At 43.2% G+C, this 27696-nt stretch overlaps 1 protein-coding gene across 6 annotated transcripts in view; it reads right to left on the bottom strand.

Moving 5' to 3' along the window:
• Positions 1–396: 396 nt before the first annotated feature.
• The window catches only part of RNF157 (ring finger protein 157), a 128139-nt gene continuing 100839 nt past the window's right edge, over positions 397–27696 (bottom strand). For 4 of the 6 annotated variants that reach the window (XM_056550394.1, XM_056550395.1, XM_056550393.1 and 1 more), the window contains 14 exons: positions 27619–27685; positions 21780–21823; positions 19150–19197; positions 19004–19075; positions 17473–17632; positions 17162–17274; positions 16817–17049; positions 14075–14180; positions 13753–13864; positions 12703–12896; positions 12571–12624; positions 11346–11391; positions 10967–11065; positions 397–1438 (listed from right to left, as the gene is read on the bottom strand). In XM_056550394.1, the coding sequence (XP_056406369.1) occupies positions 1317–1438; positions 10967–11065; positions 11346–11391; positions 12571–12624; positions 12703–12896; positions 13753–13864; positions 14075–14180; positions 16817–17049; positions 17162–17274; positions 17473–17632; positions 19004–19075; positions 19150–19197; positions 21780–21823; positions 27619–27685 (1470 nt within the window). In that variant the 3' untranslated portion in view covers positions 397–1316. Of the gene's footprint in view, positions 1439–3876; positions 3918–10966; positions 11066–11345; positions 11392–12570; positions 12625–12702; positions 12897–13752; positions 13865–14074; positions 14181–16816; positions 17050–17161; positions 17275–17472; positions 17633–19003; positions 19076–19149; positions 19198–21779; positions 21824–27618; positions 27686–27696 lie in introns of all 6 variants that reach the window. The other 2 variants (XM_056550396.1, XM_056550397.1) reach the window with 2 other exon arrangements.

Here is a 27696-nt window from a genome sequence, read left to right as displayed (position 1 = left end):
GCAATCCACTTCCTGGTTGCCGTCGTCGGATGAATCAGCCAATCACCAGCCACAGCGCAGTCCGACTCGGCCGGCGATAGGCTGAGCGGCAGGGTGAAAACGCTTCAGGACACAAAATTCTTCACTACACCGGCACCTGCGGCCGGGGCCGAAAACGTCACACTGCCGCTCAGCCTATCGCTGGCCGAGTCGGACTGCGCTGCGGCTGGTGATTGGCTGATTCATCCGACCACCGGCAACCAGGAAGTCTATTGCGGCGGAGACCAGAGCCGGTTGCCGGAGGCCCCGAAGGAGCGGAGGAAGGTATGTACATCTTTATTTATTTTTTACTGCCGACAGTATGGGGGACAATTTTTATGGTCTCGAGTTCTCCTTTAACTAAATACAATACTTAACTAAATTTTATGTGATCACAGATATATATATATATATATATATATATATATATAGAAAAACTAAAGGCTTAGTACATAAAGCTTTTTGTAGAATAGGTGGCTGGAAGAAGAATCCTAAACGGAGACAAAACAGAGGTACAGTATAAACACTTAGTGTACGAGGATACAGAAGTATCATTCCTGCACCTCATACAGTAACTGGAACACCTACCCCTCTAAAACAGTACGGTGCAGAGTCAGATACTTCATCACTGAATCATTCTACTCACTCAGTGGGATCTACTTAACTCACCCTCACTCAAACAGCAGCGGCATTGCCTGTATACACCGTCATGGCACCTGGACCAAGTATGTTCATATACATTGAATTAATCCGCTCTCATAATCCAGGGTAAAGATTAGATACAGTACGAACCTTTCCTCTGCTGACCTGGCACTAAACAGAAAATGCTTAAAGCCTCCTTATCTGCACTTCAGCATGGCCAGCATATCTTGTTCCTGGCTAGTACACCAGAGGGCGCTAGTTTTCACTTCACATAAAAGTGCTATAGAAGGCAGTGCCGATCACCACGGATGTACACACAACAGATATATTGCTAACTCCCTTCTATGAAACAAGGATTGTGTCACAACCTAAGACAGCTTAGTGCATGTTTCCCCTGTTGCAAAGTATACACAGGCTATATACAACATGATATACAGCGACCAGTACCAGTACCGCCGCACCTTGAAGAGGCAGCAAGGATACACATCAACCTACTGAAAGGTGAAGTGTTAAACAAGGTGACCGAGGGTACACAGCTGGCACCAGGTATAAACGGTGAGGTGTCCTGAGTGACTTTATGGAGGTGAGTGTCTCTCTAGGTGACCGCAGGGAAGAAGTGTCCACAGGATAGCAGCGAATCCTTTAGAGGAGAAGCCTCACACGTCCTGAGCCCCCAGCCGACCTTGTCTGTCTCCCACCTCCTGAAGAGAGACGCAAGTGTCCGACGTGTGGTATGGATGTCTTCTTCTCTGGCTTGGAGTCCCAGGGAAACAGGCATCTGAGAACCAAAGGAAGGAAGGGAAATTATTGGTTTCTTCCCAGAAAACATGAAGGAGAAAGGAGTTGAGCAATGATACCCAAGAATGAAATAGGAAAATACTAAACATAAGGATGACTAAAGCAGGGATGAAGGGAATGAGGATGACACGATGAGACATAGATCCTACACATGATGGGAAGCAGAATAACGGACAGAAGTAGCTCTATATATTAACTCCAGCAGATCATGGAGTATCTCTATATATTAATTCCAGCAGATCATGGAGTATCTCTATATATTAATTCCAGCAGATCATGGAGTATCTCTATATATTAATTCCAGCAGATCATGGAGTATCTCTATATATTAACTTCAGCAGATCATGGAGTATCTCTATATATTAACTTCAGCAGATCATGGAGTATCTCTATATATTAATTCCAGCAGATCATGGAGTATCTCTATATATTAATTCCAGCAGATCATGGAGTATCTCTATATATTAACTTCAGCAGATCATGGAGTATCTCTATATATTAATTCCAGCAGATCATGGAGTATCTCTATATATTAATTCCAGCAGATCATGGAGTATCTCTATATATTAATTCCAGCAGATCATGGAGTATCTCTATATATTAATTCCAGCAGATCATGGAGTATCTCTATATATTAACTCCAGCAGATCATGGAGTATCTCTATATATTAATTCCAGCAGATCATGGAGTATCTCTATATATTAACTTCAGCAGATCATGGAGTATCTCTATATATTAATTCCAGCAGATCATGGAGTATCTCTATATATTAATTCCAGCAGATCATGGAGTATCTCTATATATTAATTCCAGCAGATCATGGAGTATCTCTATATATTAACTTCAGCAGATCATGGAGTATCTCTATATATTAATTCCAGCAGATCATGGAGTATCTCTATATATTAATTCCAGCAGATCATGGAGTATCTCTATATATTAACTCCAGCAGATCATGGAGTATCTCTATACATTAACTCCAGCAGATCATAGAGTATCTCTATATATTAATTTCAGCAGATCATAGAGTATTTTTATATATTAACTTCAGCAGATCATGGAGTATCTCTATACATTAACTCCAGCAGATCATGGAGTATCTCTATACATTAACTCCAGCAGATCATGGAGTATCTCTATATATTAACTCCAGCAGATCATGGAGTATCTCTATATATTAACTCCAGCAGATCATGGAGTATCTCTATATATTAACTCCAGCAGATCATGGAGTATCTCTATATATTAACTTCAGCAGATCATGGAGTAGCTCTATATATTAAAGGGGTACTCCGGTGGAATTTTTTTTTTTTTTTTTCGGTCTTCATAAGTCAACTGGGGCCAGAAAATTCAACAGATTTGTAAATTACTTCTATTAAAAATATTTACCCTTCCAGTACTTTTTAGCAGCTGTATGCTACAGTGGAAATTCTGTTCTTTGGGAATTTCTTTTTTGTCTTGTCCACAGCGCTCTCTGCTGACACCTCTGTCCATATCTGGAACTTTCCAGAGCAGCATAGGTTTGATATAGGGATTTTCTACTGCTCTGGACAGTTCCTGATACGGACATCAGGTGTCAGCAGAGAGCACTGTGGGCAATACAAAAATTAAATTCAAAAAGAAAAGAATTTCCTCTGTAGCATACAGCTGCTAAAAAGTACTGGAAGGGTAAAGATTTTTTTAATAGAAGTAATTTACAAATCTATTTAACTTTCTGGCACCAGTTGATTTAAAAAAAAAAAAAAAAAAAATGTTTTCCACTGGAGTACCCCTTTAACTTTAGCAGATCATGGAGTAGCTCTATATATTAACTTCAGCCTCAACTCCCTTCACAAGGCCAGGAGGCATAGCACAAGGGATTTATTAAAAAGTTATGGCAAGGTTAAAGGACAACTGCAGCGGTATGACACTTATCCCCTATCCACAGGATAGGGGATAAGTGTTTGATTGCGGGGGGTCCGACCGCTGGGACCCCCTGCGATCTCCCTAACGGGGCGCCGCCATTAGCGCTCATGGTGAGCGCTAAGGCGCGTAGCGTCGACGGCGACACCCCGTCTCCTCCCCGTCCCCATACAGTTCTATGGGGGAGGCGCGAACGCTGCCTCCCCGCCTCTCCCATAGAGATGTATGGAGGAGGCGTGCGGGCTGCAACGTCATGCTGCGGCCGGCACGCCCCCTGCACGGGACACTGCCCCATACAGGAGATCATAGGGGGGGGTCCCAGCGGTCGGACCCCCCACGATCAAACACTTATATAAGTGTTAATCACGCTGCAGATGTCCTTTAGGGACTAATGTATTTCGCCTTCTAGCATTGGCTGCCTATGAAAACTAAGAGCTACAAAGCAGTAGATTTACTAAAGACTATTTGTTAATGACAATGATGGAGCCGTTTTCTGCAGTGCCAGACGTTCATACCTAATCTTCAATCGCAATGGGTTGGGGGTCTGGAACAGCCACTGCGGATGGGCGGTAGAGAAGGAAACAACAAGACGGATAGAGAAGAGGAGATTGAAGCACAAATAGGAAAAAAAGACAAATGGGCAACAAGTATAGAAAAAAAGGCATCACTTAAAAAGACAGAATATATGTGGCAGGACACAACAGCAAGGCCTGACTAGTCAGTGAACCTCAAGACTGTTATGATAGTAAGCATCCATTCTGTGAAGCTACTTCAATGAAATGTACTTAAAAGGGGTTGTCTAGCTTCAGTCATTGGGAAAATTTAGTTCCACGCTGGCCAGTGGAGTACCCCTTTAATCCCCAACGCTGTTTTCATGCTGCGGTGGTCGGCCATGCCCCCTTGTGATGTCACGGCCACACACCCTCAATGCAAGTCTATGGGAGGGGGCGTGACTGCTGTCACGCCCCCTCCCATAGACTTGCATTGAGGGTGTGTGGCCGTAACGTCCCAAGGGGAGGCGTGGCTGACCCCTTTAACTGAGAAGGATCTATTATATAGGAACCCATGTACTAGACAGAATGGAGAACAATGAAATCCTTCATTTTTCCTGTAGTGGCATTGACAATATGCTTTGCTTCATCTTTATACTGCTTGTTAGTAAAGTGACCTAAAAAGGAAGGTACATAGTAAAAACCCCTCTCTCTTTTGATGCCATATAGCAGAGGTTCCTTACTTTTCTTAGCTCACATGACACATTATCTTCCAATACGCGTCAGAGTCACATTACTTTTTAGAAAAGAAACATCTTGTTGAACATCTTCCAAAGATATAAATGCCCTTAATAATTTAGATCTAGTTTAATCCTACAATTTGGAGGCCAGGTCCTTAGATATAATGTGAAATGATGTGTACAATTTATAGGGGTTGTCCAATGATGAAACATATTTTCAAGTGCCTACTTAATAAACGTGTATTGGTAAATAAGGTATTTTACGACATTTCTTTCGTTTTTCATGCTTTTCTTCTGCTTCTGATACAAACTGTTTATTGGGGGAGATTTATCAAAACCTGTCTAGAGGAAAAGTGGCTGAGTTTCCCATAGCAACCAATCAGATCGCTTCTTTCATTTTCCAGAGGCCTTTTCAAAAATTAAAAAAGCAATCTGATTGGTTGCTATGGGCAACTCAGCATCTTTTCCTCTAGACAGGTTTTGATAAATCACCCCTATTGTCTTCATTAACCTAACTTATGGTCTGGTCAGGAGACTCTAGCTGGGAATTCAGCCAACTCCGTCTCCCTCCCACTACACCTTTTTCACAATAACCTTTCCCACCTAGGGGAGAAATAGAGGTGGCTGAATTACCAGCTAGAGTATTCAAAGGAACAGGAAGTCCGTTACAGGATGTACAACAGAGCTGACCACAGAAAGGTAGTGACATAACTTTATTTACCAATATATGTTCATTTATAAATAGTTGAATATAGGCTTCATAATATGACAAGTCCTTTAAGCAGGGCTCCAAGTCTGGACATTGGACAGAGTTTTATGGGAAAAAGTATAACTTATCATTTATTTGTGACAATCTCTACTCATTCTGGGCATAGTATTTGAGTGGGTGGTCCTACTCCGTGACTGACAGCTCTGTTCATATGCACATTTCTACAGAGAGAGTTTTCAATCACAGTAGGACCGCCCACTTGACTACTTAACCCAGAGATTTACATGAAAAAATGACAAGTTATCCTGGGAGTTTGCCAATAAAACTATATAAGGAATCTTCTTACTTCCTCCTGCTCTATAACATGATATCTGCGGACGGAATTTTCAAGTTGACTTGTTTTACTTTACCAGACTGCAGATTGGACTGCTGGCAGGATACAGTAGTCTATAAGTGTATATGGCACAGCCGTTATCATTTCATGACTGGTTAAATGGCGCTGCTATGTGATATATATATATATATATATATATATATATATATATATATATATTTCTTTTTTTTTTGTGTGCTGTCTCCTAAATACAGGAAAACAGGGCAAGCATTGTGTGAAGAAGATCAGATTCATTGACATGCGCATGTCAATAAGGCTCTGATCCCATTTTGTTTCAGGCTACATTGGAGGTATATGTTTTACTTAAAAAAATAAAAAAGCTGAGCTGTAACACCAGACACAACCCATGAACAGGAATGTCAATGTTTCTTAAAGAGTCCAGACTTGTATTACTAAGGCTGAACAGCCCTTTATATTATATTCTCCAAATCTGACTAACACAGCCTCCAAAGCATAGAGGATTATAGAACTTTAATGTGTATAATGAATGGTGCTGGGTTATAGGAACTGCAAAATGTGTTTTACAAATATAGGATTTTACATTAAGTTATTACTGTAATAATAATAAGAAGAATAGATAATATAAAAATGGAAGGGTAGAGTTAAAGCGCAACTGTCATGAAATCTTGGCGCAATAACCTGCACACCTTTGTACTGTGTGCAGGTGGTGAGTATAGCAATGTTTTTACCTGATATTTGCAGGCTTTTATGACGCCAAAAAAGGCTTTTAATCAAAGCCAATGACGGTCGGATAGGCGTGGCGCGAGGTAGGCGATGCCCCGCCGCCGCCACGCCCACTCCTACCCCGTATGTCCGTGATGGGACTGCTGTGTGATTGACACACAGGTCCCAGCGCATGCGCCCTTCAGCTAATCTAACGTGCGCGCTGCTGTGTGTCATCCAGCAAGCGCTCGCTCCCACCACCGTCTTCCTCCTCAGTGCGCCAGCGCAGTGCTAGGTGCGGAGAGCGCGCTTCCTCTCTGTACCTAGTACTGAGAACTAACCTGACTGCGCCCTGCTCTGCGCAGGCGCACTGAGGAGGAAGACGTGGCGGGAGCAAGCACTTTGCTGGATGACACACAGCGGCGTGCATGTTAGATTAGCTGAAGGGCGCATGGGCTGGGACCTGTGTGTCAATCACACAGCAGTCCCAGCGCTGACATACGGGGTAGGTGTGGGCGTGGCATCGCGTACCTCGCGCTACGCCTATCCAGTCAGTGGCTTTGATTAAAAGCATTTTTTGGCGTCATGAAAGCCTGCAAATATCAGGTAAAAACATTGCTATACTCACCACCTGCACACAGTACAAAGGCTGTGTGCGGGTTATTGCGCCAAGATTTCATGACAGTTGCGCTTTAAAAGTGAACCTGTCCAGAGCATTATACCACCTAAACAACAGGCAGTATAAAACAGGGGACCTACTCCCTCATTTACCCTAAAATGCTACAACATATCAGAAAAATCATACAAATGAGCCTGAAACAGTGTACAAGGTACCCACCCTGTTGGGCCCGATTGACAGGTCTCTCCTTAGAAATAAGGGGCAAAAGGGCTCGGCTGGGTCCTGTGCCCATAAATGTTTGCCTACCTGTCTTTGGAAAGCCTAGCACATGGTTTACAGACTCAATGAAAGTCTTGCTATTGAGTCTGAACAACATGCAGGAGACAGCAGAGCCGAAAAGAATGGGCACCCCACTCAGCCAAGTGCGTCTGCCCCCTCATTTTCATCGAACCCCATTGATTCAAACTTCTGTCAAATCCTTAAAAATGTTGGCACACTTTAAGCTCTGAGCAGTGCCACGACTTGCATTCTTTTAGAGGTTTGCTCCTACTTTGGACAGTTCCGGACATGGACAGAGGTGTCAGCAGAGAGCACTGTTAGCAAAAATCTCCTGCTCTGTACAGTTCCTAACACAGTGCTCTCTGCTGACACCTCTGTCCATGTCCAGAACGGTCCAAAGCAATAGAAAATACCCATAGCAAAAATCTCCTGCTCTATACAGTTCCTATGGGTATTTTCTATTGCTCTGGACAGTTCCTGACTCCTCCAGGACATACAGCTGCTAGAAAGCTTAAAGGGGTACTCCTCTGCTCAGCGTTTGGAACAACCTGTTCCGAACGCTGAAGCCGGCGATGTCATAGCCCCGCCCCCTCATGCCGTCACGCCCCGCCCCCTCAATGCAAGTCTATGGGAGGGGGCGTGGTAGCTGTCACGCTCCCTCCCATAGACTTGCATTGAGGGGGCGGGGCGTGATGTCAGGAGAGTGCAGGGCTATGACGTCACGAGCTCCCGGCGCCGGCTCCAGTGTTCGGAACAGTTTGTTCCAAACGCTGAGCAGCGGAGTACCCCTTTAAGATTTTTAGATAGAAGTAATTTACAAATCTGTATAACTTTCTGCCACCAGTTGATTTGATAATATTTTTCCCTTGAAGTACCCCTTTAAAGCTTACTGTCTCTCTGTGTTCTACCACTTTCCCCCACCCTAAAGCTCATGTTAATTCTGGGAGAAACTCTTCAAACTCTGAGCATCAAGGGTGCCTGCAATGTGGACATTACCCTGTCTGAGCCGGTCAATGTGTAGCGTTCATAATAGGGACGAAGTCCGATTTTAAACTCCTAAAAATACAACCCAAACAGTGACATCGATATATTTGGAGGGTTCATGGCATCCTTCGTTAAAGGGGTACTCTGCTGTCCCAGCATTCAGAACATTGGAGCGGGCGGCCGGGGGGGGGTGAGGTGTGACGTCACAAGGGGCGTGATCATGTTGTCGCGACCCCCCGCCACCCGCACCCGCTTGCCAGCGGCAGGACCCCCGTGATCAGACACACCACACTACCCTCAAAGCAAGATAGGGGATAAGACGTCTAGGGGCAGAGTACCCCTTTAAGGACACCAGTAAGGATGTGAGAAACGAAATCTACAACACAATGTAGACATATACAGATATATGGTGAACGAATATCATTAATAAAGTGGCCTTGCTCATTTTATATCATGCAGCTGAAGCCGCTCAGGTCAAGTGCCTCCAAGCCAATTAGTATACAAAGCCCCGGAGAAGAGCCGCAACCTTATGGGCATGCTAGTTGGCATCTGGGTAGCACTAGGAAACCAGTAGGTAGCACGATCAAGCAGAGCAGAAAGCAGTGAGCACAGCTGACACATAGTGAACATGAACTTTTACAGCAATTAAGTAAAGTCAGAAAGAAAGACAGGAAAGCGAACAAAAAAATGGGGGAGAAATGGGCGGGGCTGATAGAGGGAATAGGACATAGGTGCAAAAATGTACTTGTTACCCCCCAGGATAATGAAGGAACACACAGTGGGTGAAAACTACAACTGCATGCAGTCTAACTGGGATCATTGTGCATGTCTTGCAGTACAGTATTTACAGGTAGAACATGTTAAACACCTGCAATACCTTGCATATAAAGTTCCGTCTGTAATAAAATCTCACCTAATGCTGTACATGAAAAGAGAAGGAACCAGGTAAGAGATGGGGAGATAGAAAAGGTATACAGGAGAGGAAGACAGGAAAAAAAAAAAAAAAAGATTCCAAAAAAAAAAAAAAGAGGGAGCAGAGAAACCTAAAAAAGGTGCGGAACTCACTGGACACCAGGAATAAATTAAAGGGGTACTCCACTGCCCGAGCGTCCGGAATATTTTGGTTCTGAACTCTGCAGTCAGCAAGGGTCGTAACGTCATGCACACGCTCCCTCGTGACGTCACGTCACGCCACGCCCCCTCAATGCAAGTCTATGGGAGGGGGCGTGGCGGCCGCCACGCCCCCTCCCAAAGACTTGCATTGAGGGGGTGTGGCGTGACAAAACTAGGGGGCGGGTACATGACGTCACGACCCCAGTAGCCCCGGACGCTCGGGCAGTGGAGTACCCCTTTAACCGCCTCAATGCTCTAAGCTTACCAGGGATGCATTCACTTTACTTACTGCGGTACCCCAGCACAGCCACTATTTAGTCTGTATGCTTATTTGGTCTTTATACTGTATATGAAGGCGCCACGCCACGGCAAACAGCTGATCAGGGGGGTGCCAGCTGTTAGACCTCACCAATGACCACATATTAATGGCGTAGCCTGAGAGCGGGCCATCAACAGAAAAGTCCCATAAAACCCCTACCCATTAATCCCGCTCCCATTTACAACCAGGGATAAATATGTATTAACCCTTAAGCTTCCTCTGATCACCAGATTACAACAAACACTAAACATACACAATATACAAAAAGCTCCAGGCAGATCTTTTCTTATTATCAAGGTTTCCTATTCTGTCGCATAATGCAAAACTACATAAAGCAGCCTTCAATGTGCTGCTTAGGAGATTATCCATTTTCCCTTGCTCTATATCAAAATCATGAGTAAAAACAGTAAGACAACTGGCTGCAGCAGGAGCTTCCCCCCTATGCTTTGCCTGCAGAAAGTGACAAAGAATATTAAGCCGCACACCTTGGTCAGGAAGCCAAAAATCAGAAGATCAGACAAAATGTAACCCTCCTGTGCAGGATTTCTACAAGACTGTTGCAGGAACACACACAAACAGTCAAACAGTGGGGCTGAACTTTTTAGTGTTCCTTTACATTTTTTGGTAGTGTCTTTGACAAAAAAAATGGGAGGGAGGACACAGAGAATGTTGTCACCTTTTAGGCAAAGAAATGATATGGCCATCCCTGCAGGACACAATCTTGAATTCCCAGCATATTTAGAGATATTTCTAGAAGACTAAGCTCACATAAATGCATGTCATCTGCAGGGTTCAAGTAAAAAAAGACTGTTATAAAGGGTACTCCGCTGCTCAGCGTTTGGAACAAACTGTTCACGCCCCCTTCCATAGACTTGCATTGAGGGGGTGGGGTGTGACGTCATGAGGAAGCGGGGCTATGGCGTCACGAGCTCCCGGTGCCAGCCCCAGCGTTTGGAACAGTTTGTGCCAAATGCTGAGCAGCGGAGTACCACTTTAAGAAGCATAAATAATGCAAGGAAAAGTAAAAGGTGTAAATGGAAAAAAAAAGGGGTCTTGTACCATGAGGCACCCAGCCAAGAAGCGGAGTGCACAATGAGACATGGAGAGGTAAAATGTAAAAAGGAACAGAAAGAGAGACATAGGGTGTCATAGCTGAATTTAGAGAGACAAGGAGAGGGCATGTTTTCTGATCACAGTCGGTACAGGGTGTGTTCAGCTTTGGAAGGTCAGTGAAACCCATCCCAATAGACAGATGGGCAGCAGGAGAGTTCATGTTCAGGAGGCAGCCACTCACCGGCCAGGCAGCCCTCAGAGCCCCGCACATTGTCCAGAGTGTCCCGCAGTGTGACGTGAGCAGCATTGTTATTGTCACACTCTCTGCCAGTCCTCTGCCCTGTAACAGAGTTAAGGAAGTTAGAGGTGGGCAGGGTAGGGCACAAGACAGACTGCCCAAGGTATCTAGTGTGCACAGAAAGAAGAGGAAGAGAGTTGTGGACACCAGCATAGATGCCATGCAGGGATGACTACAGGCATGCTGAATGGCGATAAATTGTGTCAGTACGAGATGGCGATCTCCAATGCACTATAGTGATGGGGGACCTGACAACTGCACAGCGACATGAAGGCAGTATGGAACATGCACATAAGACATTCAATAGGGCAAATTTTGTTACCATCATCCTCCTCTGGGGATGCAAATTCCTCCTCTGTAACATTTCCCTAAAAGAAAGAGAAAACAAATTAAAATGAGTTCTTTACAATACATCTAGTAGTCGGCAGTGACTAAACCTTCTGCATTTTGTAGCATTTGCCCACTTTTTCTAAGTTCACACCCCTAAGGTGTGCTACCCTGAGATGTGTGATGAGGGGAGCACGTGTGGGGTCTTCTATTGCAGCATTTTATTTGGTATACATTTGTACCTATTTTATCTGTCTCTTGTTACATCGCTTACCCTTGCACAGGATTGTTAGGATGCGGTAGCCCCTCTGGGTGTCCCTCCTAGTGGTCTAGGAAAGGTGTGTGTGGCCATTTGGTTCCGCAACTCCCTGCAAAATCCCCAGGTACTCCTGCATGGGCAGGGTACCGCCCGTTACCGGCTCTGTGGGCAGATACCTTGGATACCGCCAAGGGGGATGTCGGGAGAATTTGCGGTCTCTTAGTAGCTTTGGCGTAATGTGACATCGAACCTGGAACCTCGCAGGCACCTTTTGGTCCGGAGGCGAAGGGTAATGTTTGTTGGGGGGGGGCCTCCCTCCTATTGGAGAAGGGCTTGCAATAGACCGCATCCTCTGTGCACGTTATTTTAGTGTAACACGTTTGCACTTTTTCTTGCACTTTCCTCAGCTCTTAGATAGAAGAAATAAAAGAATTGCTTCCCCTTGCACTTTATTAGCTCTGTCTTGTAGGGTTATGTGCAAGTTACCATACTTTATTTGTGTTATGGACGGAATTTATCAAGGTCTGTGTAGGTAAACGTTTTTCACACGTCTGGAGAAAAATGTGTACATACCCTACATCATTTAATACATTTGGTGTATGTGATCAATATGGTTCTAGCGCACATTTTTTACTTCAGTACACAACTTTTTATGGTGCCTCCTCTGCGACTTTTTAACCCGTTTGCGCCTTTAGGGTGCAGTCCAATGTACCCCTTACGCAGAGTATTTCACACTGTGCAAAATCATCTCCCGCAGCGGGAAATACGCTGCGTATTCTCAGATGATCGTACACACAGGGCGAGCCAGCAGCAGCCCTGCGATTTCAGAAAAGATTGGAGGCGGAGCCGCTGGTTAGAGATAAAAATGTCCACGTAAAATAAAATATGAGGGAAATTTTTTGCAGTGTAAAAGAAGTCTAACACAGAAATTCTCATCTGGGAACAATCCATAGCTTGGTACCTCGGCATCCATTTCATCTGCAGACACGGTCACAAAGTGTCCCTCCGGTGACAGCTATTAGAGGGGAGAGAAGTGAATTACTTAATGTTATCACCAGTTAGTAGTCATGGGCAAAATAACACTAAGTCTCACCTCTCCCTCTTCAGAGGGGGATCCACTGGGGGCCACAGGAGGTGATGGCATAATCCCCCCTTCATCTTCCTCCATTATACCTGCTGTGTAGGACCCAGACATGGAGGACACAGTGTCTGTGCTGAGCTGGGACTGCTGGCTGTGGGACGAGGCCATGGACATTACGGACTGCGCCAGGCTACTGCTCAAGGGGTCTGTGCAAAAGATGAGGGTGGAGTAGGGCAAAGGAGGAAGTATTGAAAAATAAAGGGAACAACAGAAAAAAAAGTAAAAGGGAGCACAGCAGTAAGGGAGAAATTAAATAATGAAGATGAGACAAAAGAATTAAGGGAAATACAGGGATAGAGGAGCAAACCAGTGCGGAGTAGAGGAGGGAAAGGACACAGAACAAGGGGCATGGAGTGGGTGAGGAGTACAATTAAATGGTTATAGCACAAAATAGTAACAGTGACATCTTGTGGTCATATCTGGTATATTGTTACATTTACCAATTTAACACAAATGGTAACAAGATAATAAAGAGAATGAGACTGCCACCTTGTGGTCTAACTACACCTTAGCCAATTAAGGCTGGGTTCACATCACGAATTATGCAATACGGGACCGCATACGTATCCCTGCCGTATGTGGTCCGTATGTAACCCGTATGTCCACCACAATTTTAGTTATCCAGTGGATAACTAAAATACGGGACAAAAATGAGCCGTCCGGAGTCAGCGCTTCACTCCAGTCGGCTCATTGAAATACATTACATACGGGCCGCATATGGCTGGGATACGGGAGCGCCCGGTTTTAGCTCCCCCCAGAGTATGCGGTCCCGTATTGCGTAAAACGTGATGTAAACACAATGTCAGCGGTTAGTAAAAGGGAATTTCAGACCTGCAATGGTCCAGTTAGGGGTGGAAAAAGGATTAGGCCTGGCCGAGACTTTGTGGTAACAAAATCAATGTTGAGAACTCCTGGTGGATTCACCATCCCAATAAGTAAAACATTTGTTCATCTGATGATCATTATTCTTTCAGGATATTGAAAATGAGTAGAAAGTCTAACCTTCTGGAGAGGTGATGGTGGAGGACAGCGGTGTTCCTGTACAAGAAGACTGGTCAATGGCTCCGGATGAGGAAAGAGTCAGGTTCTCACTCTCAGGAGTAGCTCCACATTCCTGAGGAAGAATAAGCACATTCAGTACAGTCACTGACCCTGCAGAAGGAATCGTACCGCCGCTTCCCATCACCCCCACACTGTGTGTACTTCGTTCATGCATTACTGACCGACCAGTTATAAGGCTTGTAAACGATAAAAATGTCTATTTATCACCACCATATATGGCCACAGAGCCTCATTCATGCTTTATTTAAGGCCTCTTGCTCACCTCGGCCAGTTGGGGTGTCTTTTTCCTTGGTGTTCGGATCTCAGCATCGCTGAATGATTTTTCCATCTCATCTTCCTGTAACACTGAAGAGTTCTGAGAAATTGACCTGCAAGCACAACATCTTATGTTCATTTATTACTGAAATAGGTTTGTGTGACTTTAAAGGGGTACTCCGCTGCTCAGCGTTAGGAACAAACTGTTCGGAACGCTGGAGCCAGGAGCTTGTGACTTCATAGACCCGCCCCCCTCATGACATCACGCCCTGCCCCCTCAATGCAAGTCTATGGGAGGGGGCGTGACAGCCGTCACCCCCCCCTCCCCTCCCATAGACTTGCATTGAGGGGGCAGGGCGTGATGTTGTGAGGGGGTGGGGCTATAAAGTCACAAGCTCCCGGCACCGGCTCCAGCGTTCGGAACAGTTTGTTCCAAACGCTGAGCAGCGGAGTACCCCTTTAAAGGCTATAGACACCTTTGAAATCAAAGGAAAAAGATTTTTACATAGACTTGCTATTGGCCTAAGTATAAAAGGATCCCTAGAAAGATCTCTGTACTGTCCATTCATATATGTGTACATTATGATCCAATCTCCCCTAAGACGTCTTTTCTCCAAACTAAATAACCCCAAGCTAGATAACATGGCACAATGCCGTCAGGCTGGTAACGTTCTCTTGGAATTCACCAAACCCAGAATTGTCCATTAGAACACCAGATAGAGACGTGTGAGCCTACACTCCACAGAACACATTTCTATTTATATCAGGAATAAAGTGTCCAGCATCCAAGTTGAAGTAAAACAGGGTATTCTTTATTGGATGATTCGCATGTACACTGTAAAATCTCTGACTCGTTTTACGTTTTTGTGCTTAGTCATAGAGTCTATGACTAAGCGCGAAAGCGTGAAACGCGTCAGATATTTTATCTTGTACATGTGAATCATCCAATAAAGAATACCCTGTTTTACTTCAACTTGGATGCTGGACACATTCTTCCTGATATTGTTACGCAGTGAAGTCGGGGGCAGGACCGACAGGTCCGTGCACAGGTATGGAGGCTGAGCTGTCAATACTACTTGTTTAACACATTTCTACTGTTACAGAGTCCAGAGACGATGTGCTTGACACCATTCTATCCAGTACTTGGCATTGTTCTTGGTAAATTAAGGCTTGTATATAGCTGCTTGGTTTTGGAAACCCAAGCTCGCAGTGGGGGCACAGTCTTCATGCTGACTTTAATGGTGAATGAGGTTTGGACTCTGCAGTTACTCAGCAGAACGTTACTTTTAAGCACTACATGTCTCAGCCGTCAGCAATGTCCATTTGTAATTTTTTGTGGTCTCTACTTTGTAGCTGAGTTAGGGTTGTTCCTAAAGGCTTTCACTCACAGTGTTAAAAGCCAACATCAGTTTATTTTCCCAAGATGCAACGCGTTTAACGGCACAGCAGGCTGCTTCATCTTACCGGGTGGAAGGGCTGCAGAACAACCGCTGTTATAATCACGCTTTGCCATCGTTGTGTATGGGACACACAACTTTTTGGGGTAAGCAAATCTCTTACCTTGAGTTTACCCTGCGGTTTGTACTGGATATACTACGCTATGGAGAGCACCTCTTTTCACTTTTACACTTCCACTCACAGTGGACCATGTACAATCTAGGAGGTAAGACATTAGATGATTGGGTTTGTTGCAGTTTATTACAGTACTACACTGGTATTATTGAGATCTGCAGAACAACCCATTCTTTCATAGATGTTTGTAAAGGTGCCTGTAATGGTAGAGGCTGTGGCAATGGGACTGAAACACCTGAATCCCATAATAAAAAGCTGGGTTAAATACTTTTGTCCATATATTGTGTATTATTGGTTACCTTGACTTTAAAAATATTGCCTTTGAAATCTTTATTTCTTCATTCATTTTCAGACTCCATCAAATTTAGTTTGTAGCCTGCTTTTAGGTTGAGATCCTCCTCCGCTTGTGTGTGCTTTCCTCCCTATCTACAGTCTGTATGAGCTGCCCTCCATGTATTCTCTCCCCTCTGTCCACAATCTGGACCGCCATGCACATCCTGTTCTCCAACCCTGCTGTTAACTCTAACAGTGAAAGAAGGGAGGGGAAAGCCATTTGATGCATTTTTCAAATGTTTCTGAGACACTCCACAGCAGCACAATGGTTGGACATTTATAAGGAGAACCACTTAGAATGCTGCTTTATTTTGCACTGTAAGTATAGAAGACAGGACCGCACTCACCAGTCAACAGAGCTTTATTGAAGCATTCCAGTGGTGACAAACAGGTGCAGTGGTGGAGGCGGCATACCGGCTTGAAGAAGCGCTGTGAATGCGTGAAACAGTCTGTCCCAGTCACGTCCCCCACCTCCACTACTGCACCTGTTCGTCACTACTGGAATGCTTCAATAAAGCTCCATTGAATGGTGAGTGCTGTTCTGTCTTCTATACTTACAGTGTATTGTGTACTCTACCGGACATTGCCCCACCGGCATCAATCTCAATCTGGTGTCACCACCGCATACACCCAGACAGCCTTAGTCTGGTCAGTGCTGGACCATTCTACTCTCTCTCTCTTACCCAGTTGCTTTATTTTTCAGTCAGGAAACAAATTAAAAAGAAAATTCACTGCAAAAGTATATATGTATGGACACATATAGTCTAACACATACATGTATGGAATACACATGGTAATGGAATGGAATCAAGGACATAAAAAAGTAAAAAAAATTCGGACTAACCTGGAAATACTTTTTTTCAGCTTAAGAGCCTGACTGCCGCAAAGATGCTGAAGAGGCGAGTGCATGCGCAGATGAGGCAGCTGGATGTCACTGCCATATGATGGAAGAACTCCCGGCCTCCGAGATTCCCCAAGAGCTCTTAATGGTGGAGCTGATGGTGATGGGGTCAGGGGTCCATTCAAAGCCTCCAAGAGTGACACAACCTCGTATCCGGGAGGGACATGTTCCGCTGACTAGAAAGAGATTAATCAGACAGACTAAAGTTTATTACTCAAAAAAAAAAAAAAGGGAAAAAATGAAAAACTACTACAAAAGTAAGTATAGTGAGTAAAAGCTCACACTCACCGTGTGCTCTTCAGAGTCTGAGCTAGGGGCTGCAATGATCGGGCTAAAACCAGCAGGTGAGTGAGGACCTGGAAGCTTTCTCATTGCTCGGATCTGAAGCAGCGCTCGAAAAGCTGAATGGGGTGTAAGAGAGAGGATTTACTCAATAGTCAATTGAAGGACTTTGTAATTCAATGGAAATATAAGATTTTAGGCAAAGGGTACATTTATCATGTGGAGTGTAGGATAAATGCTATAGGAGAACACGGCTGACTTTTACACAAGCTACATTTAATAGATGGCTAAGAAAAAAAACAGTCTCCGATACTTACGCAATCGACAGATGGGGCAGTTGCTTGCCTGGTAACGCAAAGTATCTGCACAGGTATTACACAGACAAAGATGTCGGCATGGCAAAATAAGTGTGTCCCGTACATCAGACAGACAAACAACACACTCGGCACTATTGTCACTGACTTCATCTTCTGTCACCTGGAATATGATACAACAACATAGGTGATTTCCACGCTGCCTGGCCCCGTCACTGCAGGTGCATTTCCCATCTGCGGATGACTTGGCTATTCATTCATACATTGGTGTCCAGGAGTTGTATATTTAATGCATAGGTTCTGATATTTAGGTCTTTAACACTTTAACATTGCCTCCCTATATTACACTAACGGGAGGACTACCTGGTCACTCTATATACTATGGTACGGAGGGCAACTTAATATATACTCCACAATTTTTCTGGCTGTTTTGTCTTTTTCATCCCGGAGAAGCGCTGCACAACCAGTCGGATTTTTGGGTCCGTCCCTTGCCACGAACACCCACAACCCACTTCCAGCTTGCATCCTGACCGACTGCCTGCGGTGCCGACAACCAGCAGCTCCCGGAACCTCGCCGCACCTGCCTGTAACCCGACCGTCTGCCAGCGATGCTAACATCCAGCAGCTCCCGGAACCTCCCCGCACATCACCTGCCAGCATCCCGCCCGCCAGCAGCCCCCGGAACCTCGCTGAACATCACCTGCCAGCATCCCGCCCGCCAGCGGTGCCGACAGCCGGCGGCCCCCGGAACCTCGTCGCACAATAGGAACTCATTAGGGTTATAGGTTGAACTTGATGGACTCTGGTCTTGTTTCAGCCTTATGAACTATGTTACTATGTTACACCACTTTGAGCACATCCCAGAGTTGTGCCTGCAATTTTGCACAACTCTATAAGGTGAGCGGTATTTCATTCATTCTTTTCAAAATCAAATCCTTCCTCTACAAAGGTAACGGAACTATCAGGCGCCATCTTTGCGTTTTCTTTTTGTACACCCCCCACAATTTTTCTGTTTGTGTGTCTAGTATAAAGGTATCCATTGCTATGTAATATAAGCTGCTACTGTACTGTGCTAAGTCACACTGTCATATCTCCCCCTGATGAGATGGTGACAGAAACATGTTGGGAGTGCATTTACTATTCATCATGTGTTGGTGATACAGTACTACTGATTTACAGGCATTTTTTACTTACTATTATTTTCTCATCTCGATACAGTACTTCAGGTTTGGGCACTGGTAGTTATGCTACTTTTAAGTATCACACATGGGCACCATGACTTGGTGTGTTTTATTAAATAAATTAATTTAAAGTTTTCAATCACCTCCCTCTTTATGATTTTTGGTGTCCACAATTTTTTTGCTTGGAGGATTTAGTCTCTTGGGTTGGTGCAGTACCCCTACAAACCTTCACAATTGTTTGTCTTATGACTACCACAGTGCAAAGATTCACTTGCCCGAATGTGTGCGCATACACCTGCACCCCTATAAAATACAGATAACAAGGCTCTGAGTTTATATATTTTAATACTTACTTTGGAGTCATGAGAATTGTATTTGTTTTCAATCCCATAGATTTCCTGCAAGAGGTAACTGACCCCGTCCACCTGAAGACAGAGGAGATACTAAGTGGATGCCAACACATGTGGTGTAGTAGCTCCCGAAATTTAACCCTCCTTACCACTTGTTTCTGCTTCAAGGGCTTCACACAAAAACTGCCATCTGCGTGCTGCAAAAAAGTATGAACAGTAACGTTAGGACAAGTCCCATAGACTGTCAGCATAGACACCATGGCAGACGAATTAAAGGGGCTTATCCAGGAAAAAACTTTTTTATATATATCAACTGGCTCCAGAAAGTTAAACAGATTTGTAAATGACTTCTATTAAAAAAAAAATCTGAATCCTTTCAGCACTTATGAGCTGCTAAAGTTGAGTTGTTCTTTTCTGTCTAAGTGCTCTCTGATGACACGTGTCTCGGGAACTGTCCAGACTAGAAGCAAATCCCCATAGCAAACCTCTTCTACTCTGTGCAGTTCCCGATACAGACTGAGGTGTCAGCAGAGAGCACTGTTGCCAGACAGAAAAGAACAACTCAACTTCAGCAGCTGATAATTATTGGAAGGATTAAGATTTTTTAATAGAAGTAATTTACAAATCTGTTTAACTTTCTGAAGCCAGTTGATATATAAAAAAAATTTTTTTTCCTGGAATACCCCTTTAATGGTTCATACAACAAAGCCCTAGTCTTTTGAAATCTGAACGCCAATTTAGCCCAGTGGTCTCAAACTGTGGCCCTCCAGATGTTGAAAAACTTCAACTCCCAGCATGCCCGGACAGCCAACGGCTGTCCGGGCATGCTGGGAGTTGAAGTTTTGCAACATCTGGAGGGCCACAGTTTGAGACCACTGATTTAGCCACATAGGCCCCAACACTTTGAGGCCATATCAAAGCTAAGATACAAAGACTATGAGCGCCAATGGGCACTGAGAAATGGAGAGTTAACAGTGAAATTATCTATGAGCCAACTGGTTCCACTGTTTTTTTCAAAATATGTTCCATTGTGATGTTTCCAGACCGTCTTCTTAGTGGCTTCTCTTACGATGATAACTAAATCTGCCATTTTTGTTTCACAGCCAACTTAAAGGGGTACTCCAGTGGAAAACAATGTTTTTAAATCAACTGGTGCCAGAAAGTTAAACAGATTTGTTAATTACTTCTATATAAAAATCTTAAAACTTCCAGTACTTATCAGCTGCTGTAAACTACAGAGGAAGTTCTTTTCTTTTTCAATTTTCTTTCTGTCTGACCACAGTGCTCTCTACTGACACTTCTGTCCGTGTCAGGAACTTGCCAGAGCAGGAGCAAGTCCCCACAGCAAACCTATGCTGCTCTGGACAGTTCCTGACATGGACAGATGTGTCAGCAGAGAGCACCGTGGTCAGACAGAGAAGAAATTCAAAAAGAAAAGAATTTCCTCTGGCGCATACAGCAGCTGATAAGTCCTGGAAGGATTAAGATTAAAAAAAAATTTTTTATTTACAAATCTGTTTAACTTTCTGCCACTAGTTAATAAAAAATAAATAAATAAATATGATGTTTTCCACCTGAGTACCCCTTTAACGCTTATGGCCCCAACCATTAGATCAGCACCTGTACTGTAATTCCCATTTACGTGTGTCATTTCTTCAAGGAGACCTATGGCCACGTTGCGACTGCATGACCTGGCTTGGTTGCAGGTAAACTTACTAACCTTGTTACATTGCCCAAACACTTATATCTCTAAAAAAACGAAGAAGGAACCAAACAAAACGAATAAGGAAAAAATCCCAAGCATTTCCAGTCCAGGCACAGAAAAAAATAGATTAAAATATAATAGCTTTATTTACGCCATTTTAAATTATAGAGGTTTTATAAAAATGTGAAAAAGATCCAACGCGTTTCAGTAAAACCTTTGTTATGCCTTGACGAAGGTGTTTTACCGAAATGCGTCGGTTCTTTTTCCCATTTTTATGGCCTCTCATTTTACATGACGTAAATAAAGCTGTTTTTAATCTATTTAAATAAAAAAAATTCTGTGCCTGGATTGGAACTGCTGGGAATTTTTCCTTTTTTTTGATTCTGCTGTTTTTCTTACATACCGGCCGCAATGCCCTAGCACCTGATCGGCCAGAAGCCCTTGGATGTGAACACCATTTGTGGAAGGGAGAGCGAACATATTTATCTTTTCCATTGTTGTTTACATTTATACCCCTTATCCGTGTGTCCTGTCTACACTCAGATAAACCCCAACGCGCATTTTACATTCCTTCGCTTCCTCAGGGGGATGTCTTACAATGGCATACAGTCATGCTTTAGCTGATACTTTATAATAACTAACATATTGTGGCTTGATAACTGTACTATTGTATATAATAGGTGCTCGTAGGCTATACTATACTGATCTGTCATTTAAGTTGGAATTACTCCTGTATGTATTTTTAATACACTAAATAAAGTTGACATTTTATTCCCAGATTTTGAACCAGGTTTCTGTTGGTATGAATAATGTTTTATAGGTCTCCGTTGGTACACTTTGTGGACACGTGATGGTTATCGATCATCATTTAGAAAATTTGTGGAAAGTTTTATTATAGTCCTGTGGGACTTTTGTATAAACCCAGACAGCATACTACTATATACGGTAGATGGAAAAAATGTGTACACAGCCCTACACAAATGCATTATTGTCAAAAAAACTTCATACTACCAGCCATGTATAACAGACTGGCACCAGAAAACAGCATGGCCCAGACTATTAAGAAATACTCACCCTTTCAAATGTTGCCATCAGCACATGGCAGTGCCCAAGATGTTCTGCAAAAGAACAAGAAATAAATGAGTTATCCTCCGTTTAAAGGGGTACTCCGGTGGAAAACTTTTTTATTTTATTTGTTTTTATAAACTGGTGCCAGAAAGTTAAACAGATTTGTAAATTACTTCTATTAATAATCTTAATCCTTCCAGTACTTACTGGCTGCTGAATACTACAGAGGAAATTCTTTTCTTTTTGGAACATTTTCTTTTTGACATCACGAGCACAGTGCTCTCTGCTGACATCTCTGTCCATTTTAGGAACTGTCCAGAGCAGCATATGTTTGCTATGGGGATTTTCTCCTACTCTAGATAGTTCTTAAAATGGAAAGAGATGTCAGCAGAGAGCTCTATGTTCCAAAAAGAAAAGGATTTCCTCTGTAGTATTCAGCAGCTAATAAGTACTGGAAGGATTAAGATTTTTTAATAGAAGTAATTTACAAATCTGTTTAACTTTCTGGCACCAATTGATTTAAAAAAAAAGTACCCCTTTAAGTACAAAGCCATCTATTAATGAGGTATCAGACACATTCGTTCCCACGTATGTGTACACCTCAAGGGAAGTAAAGCACACACAACTATAAACTGGCTGACATCACGCGAAGAGCAACGTATGTGAAAAGAAGAGTAGAATGCAGAGAGCACAATCACCATCAGGAGTCCAAGTACTCTAATCCAAAACCACAGTCCTCAGTCTTATTCAGTGGCCATAGCTGTAATACAGTGTGCTACTGACGGGGTGCCAAGCTAGTACAGAATCTGGTAATCCAATAATCCAAGAAATAAAAGGTTGTACTCACCGTCCTTGTAGGTTTTTTCACAGTACGGACATTCCGTGCAGCAGGGAGAAATTCTGATGCGGGCACTCAAAGGCTAACAGCCGTATTCGCACACAGCCGTGTGCTTCTTCCGGCCTGAAGGCCGGAAGAAGCACATGGCTGTGTGCGAAAATGGCTGTTAGCCTCTGAGCACCCGCATCAGAATATCTCCCTGCTGCACGGAATGTCCGTAACGTGAAAAAACCTACGAGGACGGTGAGTGCAAGCGATTTTCTCTATTATTATTATTAAAGCTATGTATGTGTCTGTGAATGACAACACAGTAACATGTTACATCTATCAATGTAACTTTCGCCTTCCATAAAGTAAGACAAATCTGGGGAATCGATCTTTGGTTGCCTGTTATTATGTGAGATTTCCCCTTAGGGTTTTTATTATTTTCATAGATATTATGATGATACTAGACAGGTGGCTTAACCACTGTCTCAAGAGGAATTTCCAGTAATGTTTTGTCTGTATAATGGATTACTTGAGGGTTTTTTGTTGTTGATATAATTTCATAGCATCTGAGATAAATGCACAATAATGGATGCAGTAATCATAATATCCCAAAATTGTTGGGTGGGCCTGAATAAGGAGGCCGAGGCAGGTGCCAAAACAGTGCTAGATTCTCTATGGACTCTTTTGGATCTCTCTGTAGTGTTTGACCCTGTAGACAACTGACTACTCCTCAGTGAGCAAAACACACTCTCCATCATACGTTAAAGGGGTACTCCACTGGCCAGCATTGGGATCATTTAGTTCCAAATGCTGTGTGCGCGTGGAGGGGGGTCAGCCATGCCCCCTCAATGCAAATCTATGGGAGGGGGCGTGGTGACCCCCGCAGCGTGCACACTGTGTTCGGAACTAAATGTTCCCAACGCTGGCCGGTGGAGTACCCCTTTAAGGCATTGGCTGGCACTGCTTCTGTATTTTGCCTCAGCCTACTCTGAAGGGACTCTTTCTATTACACAGGGGAATGTTCTAACACAGTCACTTTTAGTGGTGTTAAAGGGGTACTCCACTGGAAAACATTTTTCTTTAAATCAACTAACACCAGAAAGTTAAACAGATTTGCAAATTACTTCTATTTAAAAAATCTTAATCCTTCCAGCTGCTGTATGATCCACAGGAAATTCTTTTCTTTTTGAATTTCCTTTCTGTCTGACCACAGTGCTCTCTGCTGACACCTATGTCCATGTCCGGAACTGTTCAGAGCAGGATAGGTTTGCTATGGGGATTTGATCCTACTCTGGACAGTTCCTAAAATGGACAGAGGTGTCAGCAGAGAGCACTGTGGTCAGACAAAAAGGAAATTCAAAAAGAAATACAACTTCCTGTGGATCATACAGCAGCTGATAAGTATTGGAAAGGTTAAGATTTTTTAATAGAAGTAACTTACAAATCTGTTTAACTTTCTAGCACCAGTTAATTAAAAAAAAAATGTTTTCCAGTGAAGCACCCCTTTAAGCATCCAGTGGGGTGCGCACTCCTTATAGAAACAGACTTTTCAACTTCAATATATTACTTATCAGCTGCTGAAGTTGAGTTGTTCTTCTATGTCTGACAACAGTGCTCTCTGTTGACACATCTGTCTGTCTCAGGAAGTGTCCAGAGCAGGAGAAAATCCCCATAGCTAACCTATCCTGCTCTAGACAGTTCCTGAGACAGACAGAGGTATCAGCAGAAAGCACTGTTGTCAGACAGAAAAGAACAACTCAACTTCAGTATCTAATAAGTACTGGAAGGAGTAAGGTTTTTTAATAGAAGTCATTTACAAAACTGTTTAACTTTCTGGAGCCAGTTGATATGAAAAAAAAAATTTTTCTACTGGAACACCCCTTTAACATTGAAAACAAAATATCCATCCGAGTTATCTTTCTTTGGGTAGAAGCTAAGTGGTAGAAAATTAGAAATTAAGCCTATTTTTGAAGTTGCTTCATTTTGCATTTAGAATTCAGCACAAAAGGTGTCAATAGCCTTTAACCTTTGAAGGATACAGCCTATTTGGGCCTTAAAGGGGTACTCCAGTGGAAAACTATTTTTTTTCAAAGCAACTGGTGACAGAAAGTTATACCAATTTGTAAATTACTTCTATAAAAAAAAATTGTAATCTTTCCAATACTTATCAGCTGCTGTATACTACAGAGGAAGTTGAGTTGTTCTTTTCTTTCTGACCACAGTGCTCTCTGCTGACACGTCAGGAACTGTCCAGAGCAGGATAGGTTAGCTATGGGGATTTGCTTGTACTCTGGACAGTTCCTGACATAGGCAGAGGTGTTAGCAGAGAGCTACACAACTTCCTCTGTAGTATACAGCAGCTGATAAGTACTGGAAGGATTAAGATTTTTAAAAATTATTTAAAATTCTATTTAACTTTTTGGCACCAGATGATTTGAAAATAAGACTGTTTTCCACTGGATTACCTCTTTAACCCTTTAGGTGTCTCACAGAAATAGTAGCAGATGGAAGAGAAAAGTCAAAATTTTTATTTTCTTTGGAGAAATTCCTGTTTTATCCAATTTTCTCAGTATCAGTCAGATAGTAAGACAAAATTGCAACTCAATATTTATTGCCCTAATTCAGCAGTTTTTAGACATATCACATGTGGCCCTAGTGCTACTTTAGTCAACCATAGGCTTCAGGCATGAAGGAGCACCTAGTGGATTTTGAGGCCTTCTTTTGATTTGGGTATTTTTTTTCCATTACCATTTCCTATTTGCAGAGAAATGCTCCAAAACTGACCCTCATTTTGAAGAAAAAGCCTCACAAAATTTGTAACCCAATATGGAAATACCCCATATGTAGGCGTTAAGTGTTATGTGTGCGCACGGCAGGGGTTTAAAGAGAAGAGTTGCCATTTGACTTTTGGAGAGAGAATCTGTCCGGAATAGTTTTTTGGGAGCCATGCCGCATTTACAAAGCCCCCATGGTGCCCAGACAGTGAAAACCTCCCACATGTGACTCCAATTTGGCCTTTAGGAATCTCACTTCCTGCTATTCTGCAGTCCACTGCTTGTTGTTAGGGGAATTCTGTCTCCAGCAGCAGAGATACCAAGATGGAACACAGGAGTGGGGCAGAGACTTAGACAGTACAGGCTCTCTGCCCGACATTACACTATAAGCATGGGAACTCAACCTGTAGTATTTAACTAAATATACTAACATTTGTCAACTGTTTATCTGGACATTACTCTTATTCCAATAAATACAAATATATATTTATCCAGGTGAAATAGGGAAAAAACTAAAGAAAGAAAAAAATATATATTTATAGAGTATTTATTGGAATAAGAAGAATTTCCAGATAAACAGTTGGCAAACGATTGTTTGCGTTGTTTGTTTCTTTATATACTGTGGACTTTAATTGGAGTGAATAGAGTTTCAGTAAACACGGCTACACCCAAGGTACCTATTTTAACCCATTACTTATAACTTTGAATTGAACTATATCTACTCTAGCCTGTGCACAGTGCATGAAATACAGAGGAGAGAGGTGGATTACAGGCCAGGAGTGTGGCACTCAGTTTATTGTTTTCTGCTCAGTTCAGTCGGTTTATTTTCATGTGCTCAGCTTAGTCAGCTAGTAAAGGGGTTGCCTGGTGGAATTTAATATTTTTTTACCGTCCCCAGCCTGCCTTATAAAATTATAAACTTTAACTCACCTTCCTACCTGATATCGTAGCTACGAGGAAGCAGAGGAAGGTGAGTTCAAGTGTCTGCTATTTTATTAGATGGGGAAAGGAGTGGAACCGGGAAGTGGTGTCCGCGCTGCTGGAGAGTCGGTGGGATCAGCACAAAGATCGGGAGCCATCGATATTTTCGAAGTTAAACTTTATTTCGTTCACACAACGCGTTTCTGGGTGTAAACCCTTTCATCAGGCGTGATCACGCCTGATGAAAGGGTTTACACCCAGAAACGCGTTGTGTGAACTAAAAAAAGTTTAACTTCGAAAATATCGATGGCTCCTGATCTTTGCTAATCCCACCAACTCTCCAGCAGCGCGGACACCACTTCCCGATTTCACTCCTTTCCCCATCTTCATGTAACACCGATGCCTTTGGTGTGGGAAGCAGCAGAAGCTCATCCTTCTCTGACATGCGTCTGTAAGTGTTGTGCCAGAATTTGCACAACCTTTCCAGGTGAGCACGTTTCCATTCTTCACGTATCTCTACCTCATGTTGGTGATCCCGCACAAGGAAGTGCTTTTTGTCTATTTTGTTTCTCTGCTATTTTATTCGGCGGTCTGGAGACAATAAGAAAATATTACATTTCACAGTACAGCCCCTTTAAGCTACTTACAGGGGGCCGCTGTGGTGTTGCATTGCATTGAAAGGCTCACCACAGGAAGACCAGCAAGCACAATGGTGGCAAATGGGCAAGACAAACTTCCTGATTCCCAGAGGACTGCAAAGAGTGGTGCACTACAAATTAGTGAAAGACTGACAATGGTAAGACTGCAGAAACTCATATTAAAGTGGTTATCCAGGAAAGCAACTCCGCTGCTCAGCGTTTGGAACAAATTGTTCCGAACGCTGGAGCCAGCACCGGGAGCTTGTGACGTCATACCCCCCTCCCATAGATTTGCATTGAGGGGGCGAGGCGTGACGTCATGCGGAGGCGGGCTATTACGTAATGAGGGGGCGGGGCTATGACATCACAAGCTCCCGGTGCCGGCTCCAGCATTCGGAACAGTTTGTTCCAAGCGCTGAGCAGCGGAATGCCCATTTAATGTAAAGATAGCATGTCCTCCACAAGACAGAAGTAATTTTCCAAACATGTTCTACTCATGCGGTATGTGAGGGTCTCTATCAATTTATTCATATAAGCAAATCTACAGATAAATAAATGTGAATTATGGACAATGCTTTTCGATTAAGAGCTGAGAATGGATATGATGCTAGCTTAGATCTTGGGCGTAGTCTTGTCATATTTAGTCCTGTAGAAATGAGATATAGAGATTGTGATCTTTTTCTTACCTTCTCCTTCTTCCACCACTGCATGGACAACCATAGGATATACTTCTCGATCAAGATCAAAGGTTAGCTGCAAAAAAT

Source organism: Hyla sarda, chromosome 13 (genome assembly GCF_029499605.1).
Source record: "Hyla sarda isolate aHylSar1 chromosome 13, aHylSar1.hap1, whole genome shotgun sequence".
Lineage (NCBI taxonomy): Eukaryota > Metazoa > Chordata > Amphibia > Anura > Hylidae > Hyla > Hyla sarda.
This window is presented reverse-complemented; position numbering and strand designations above follow the sequence as displayed.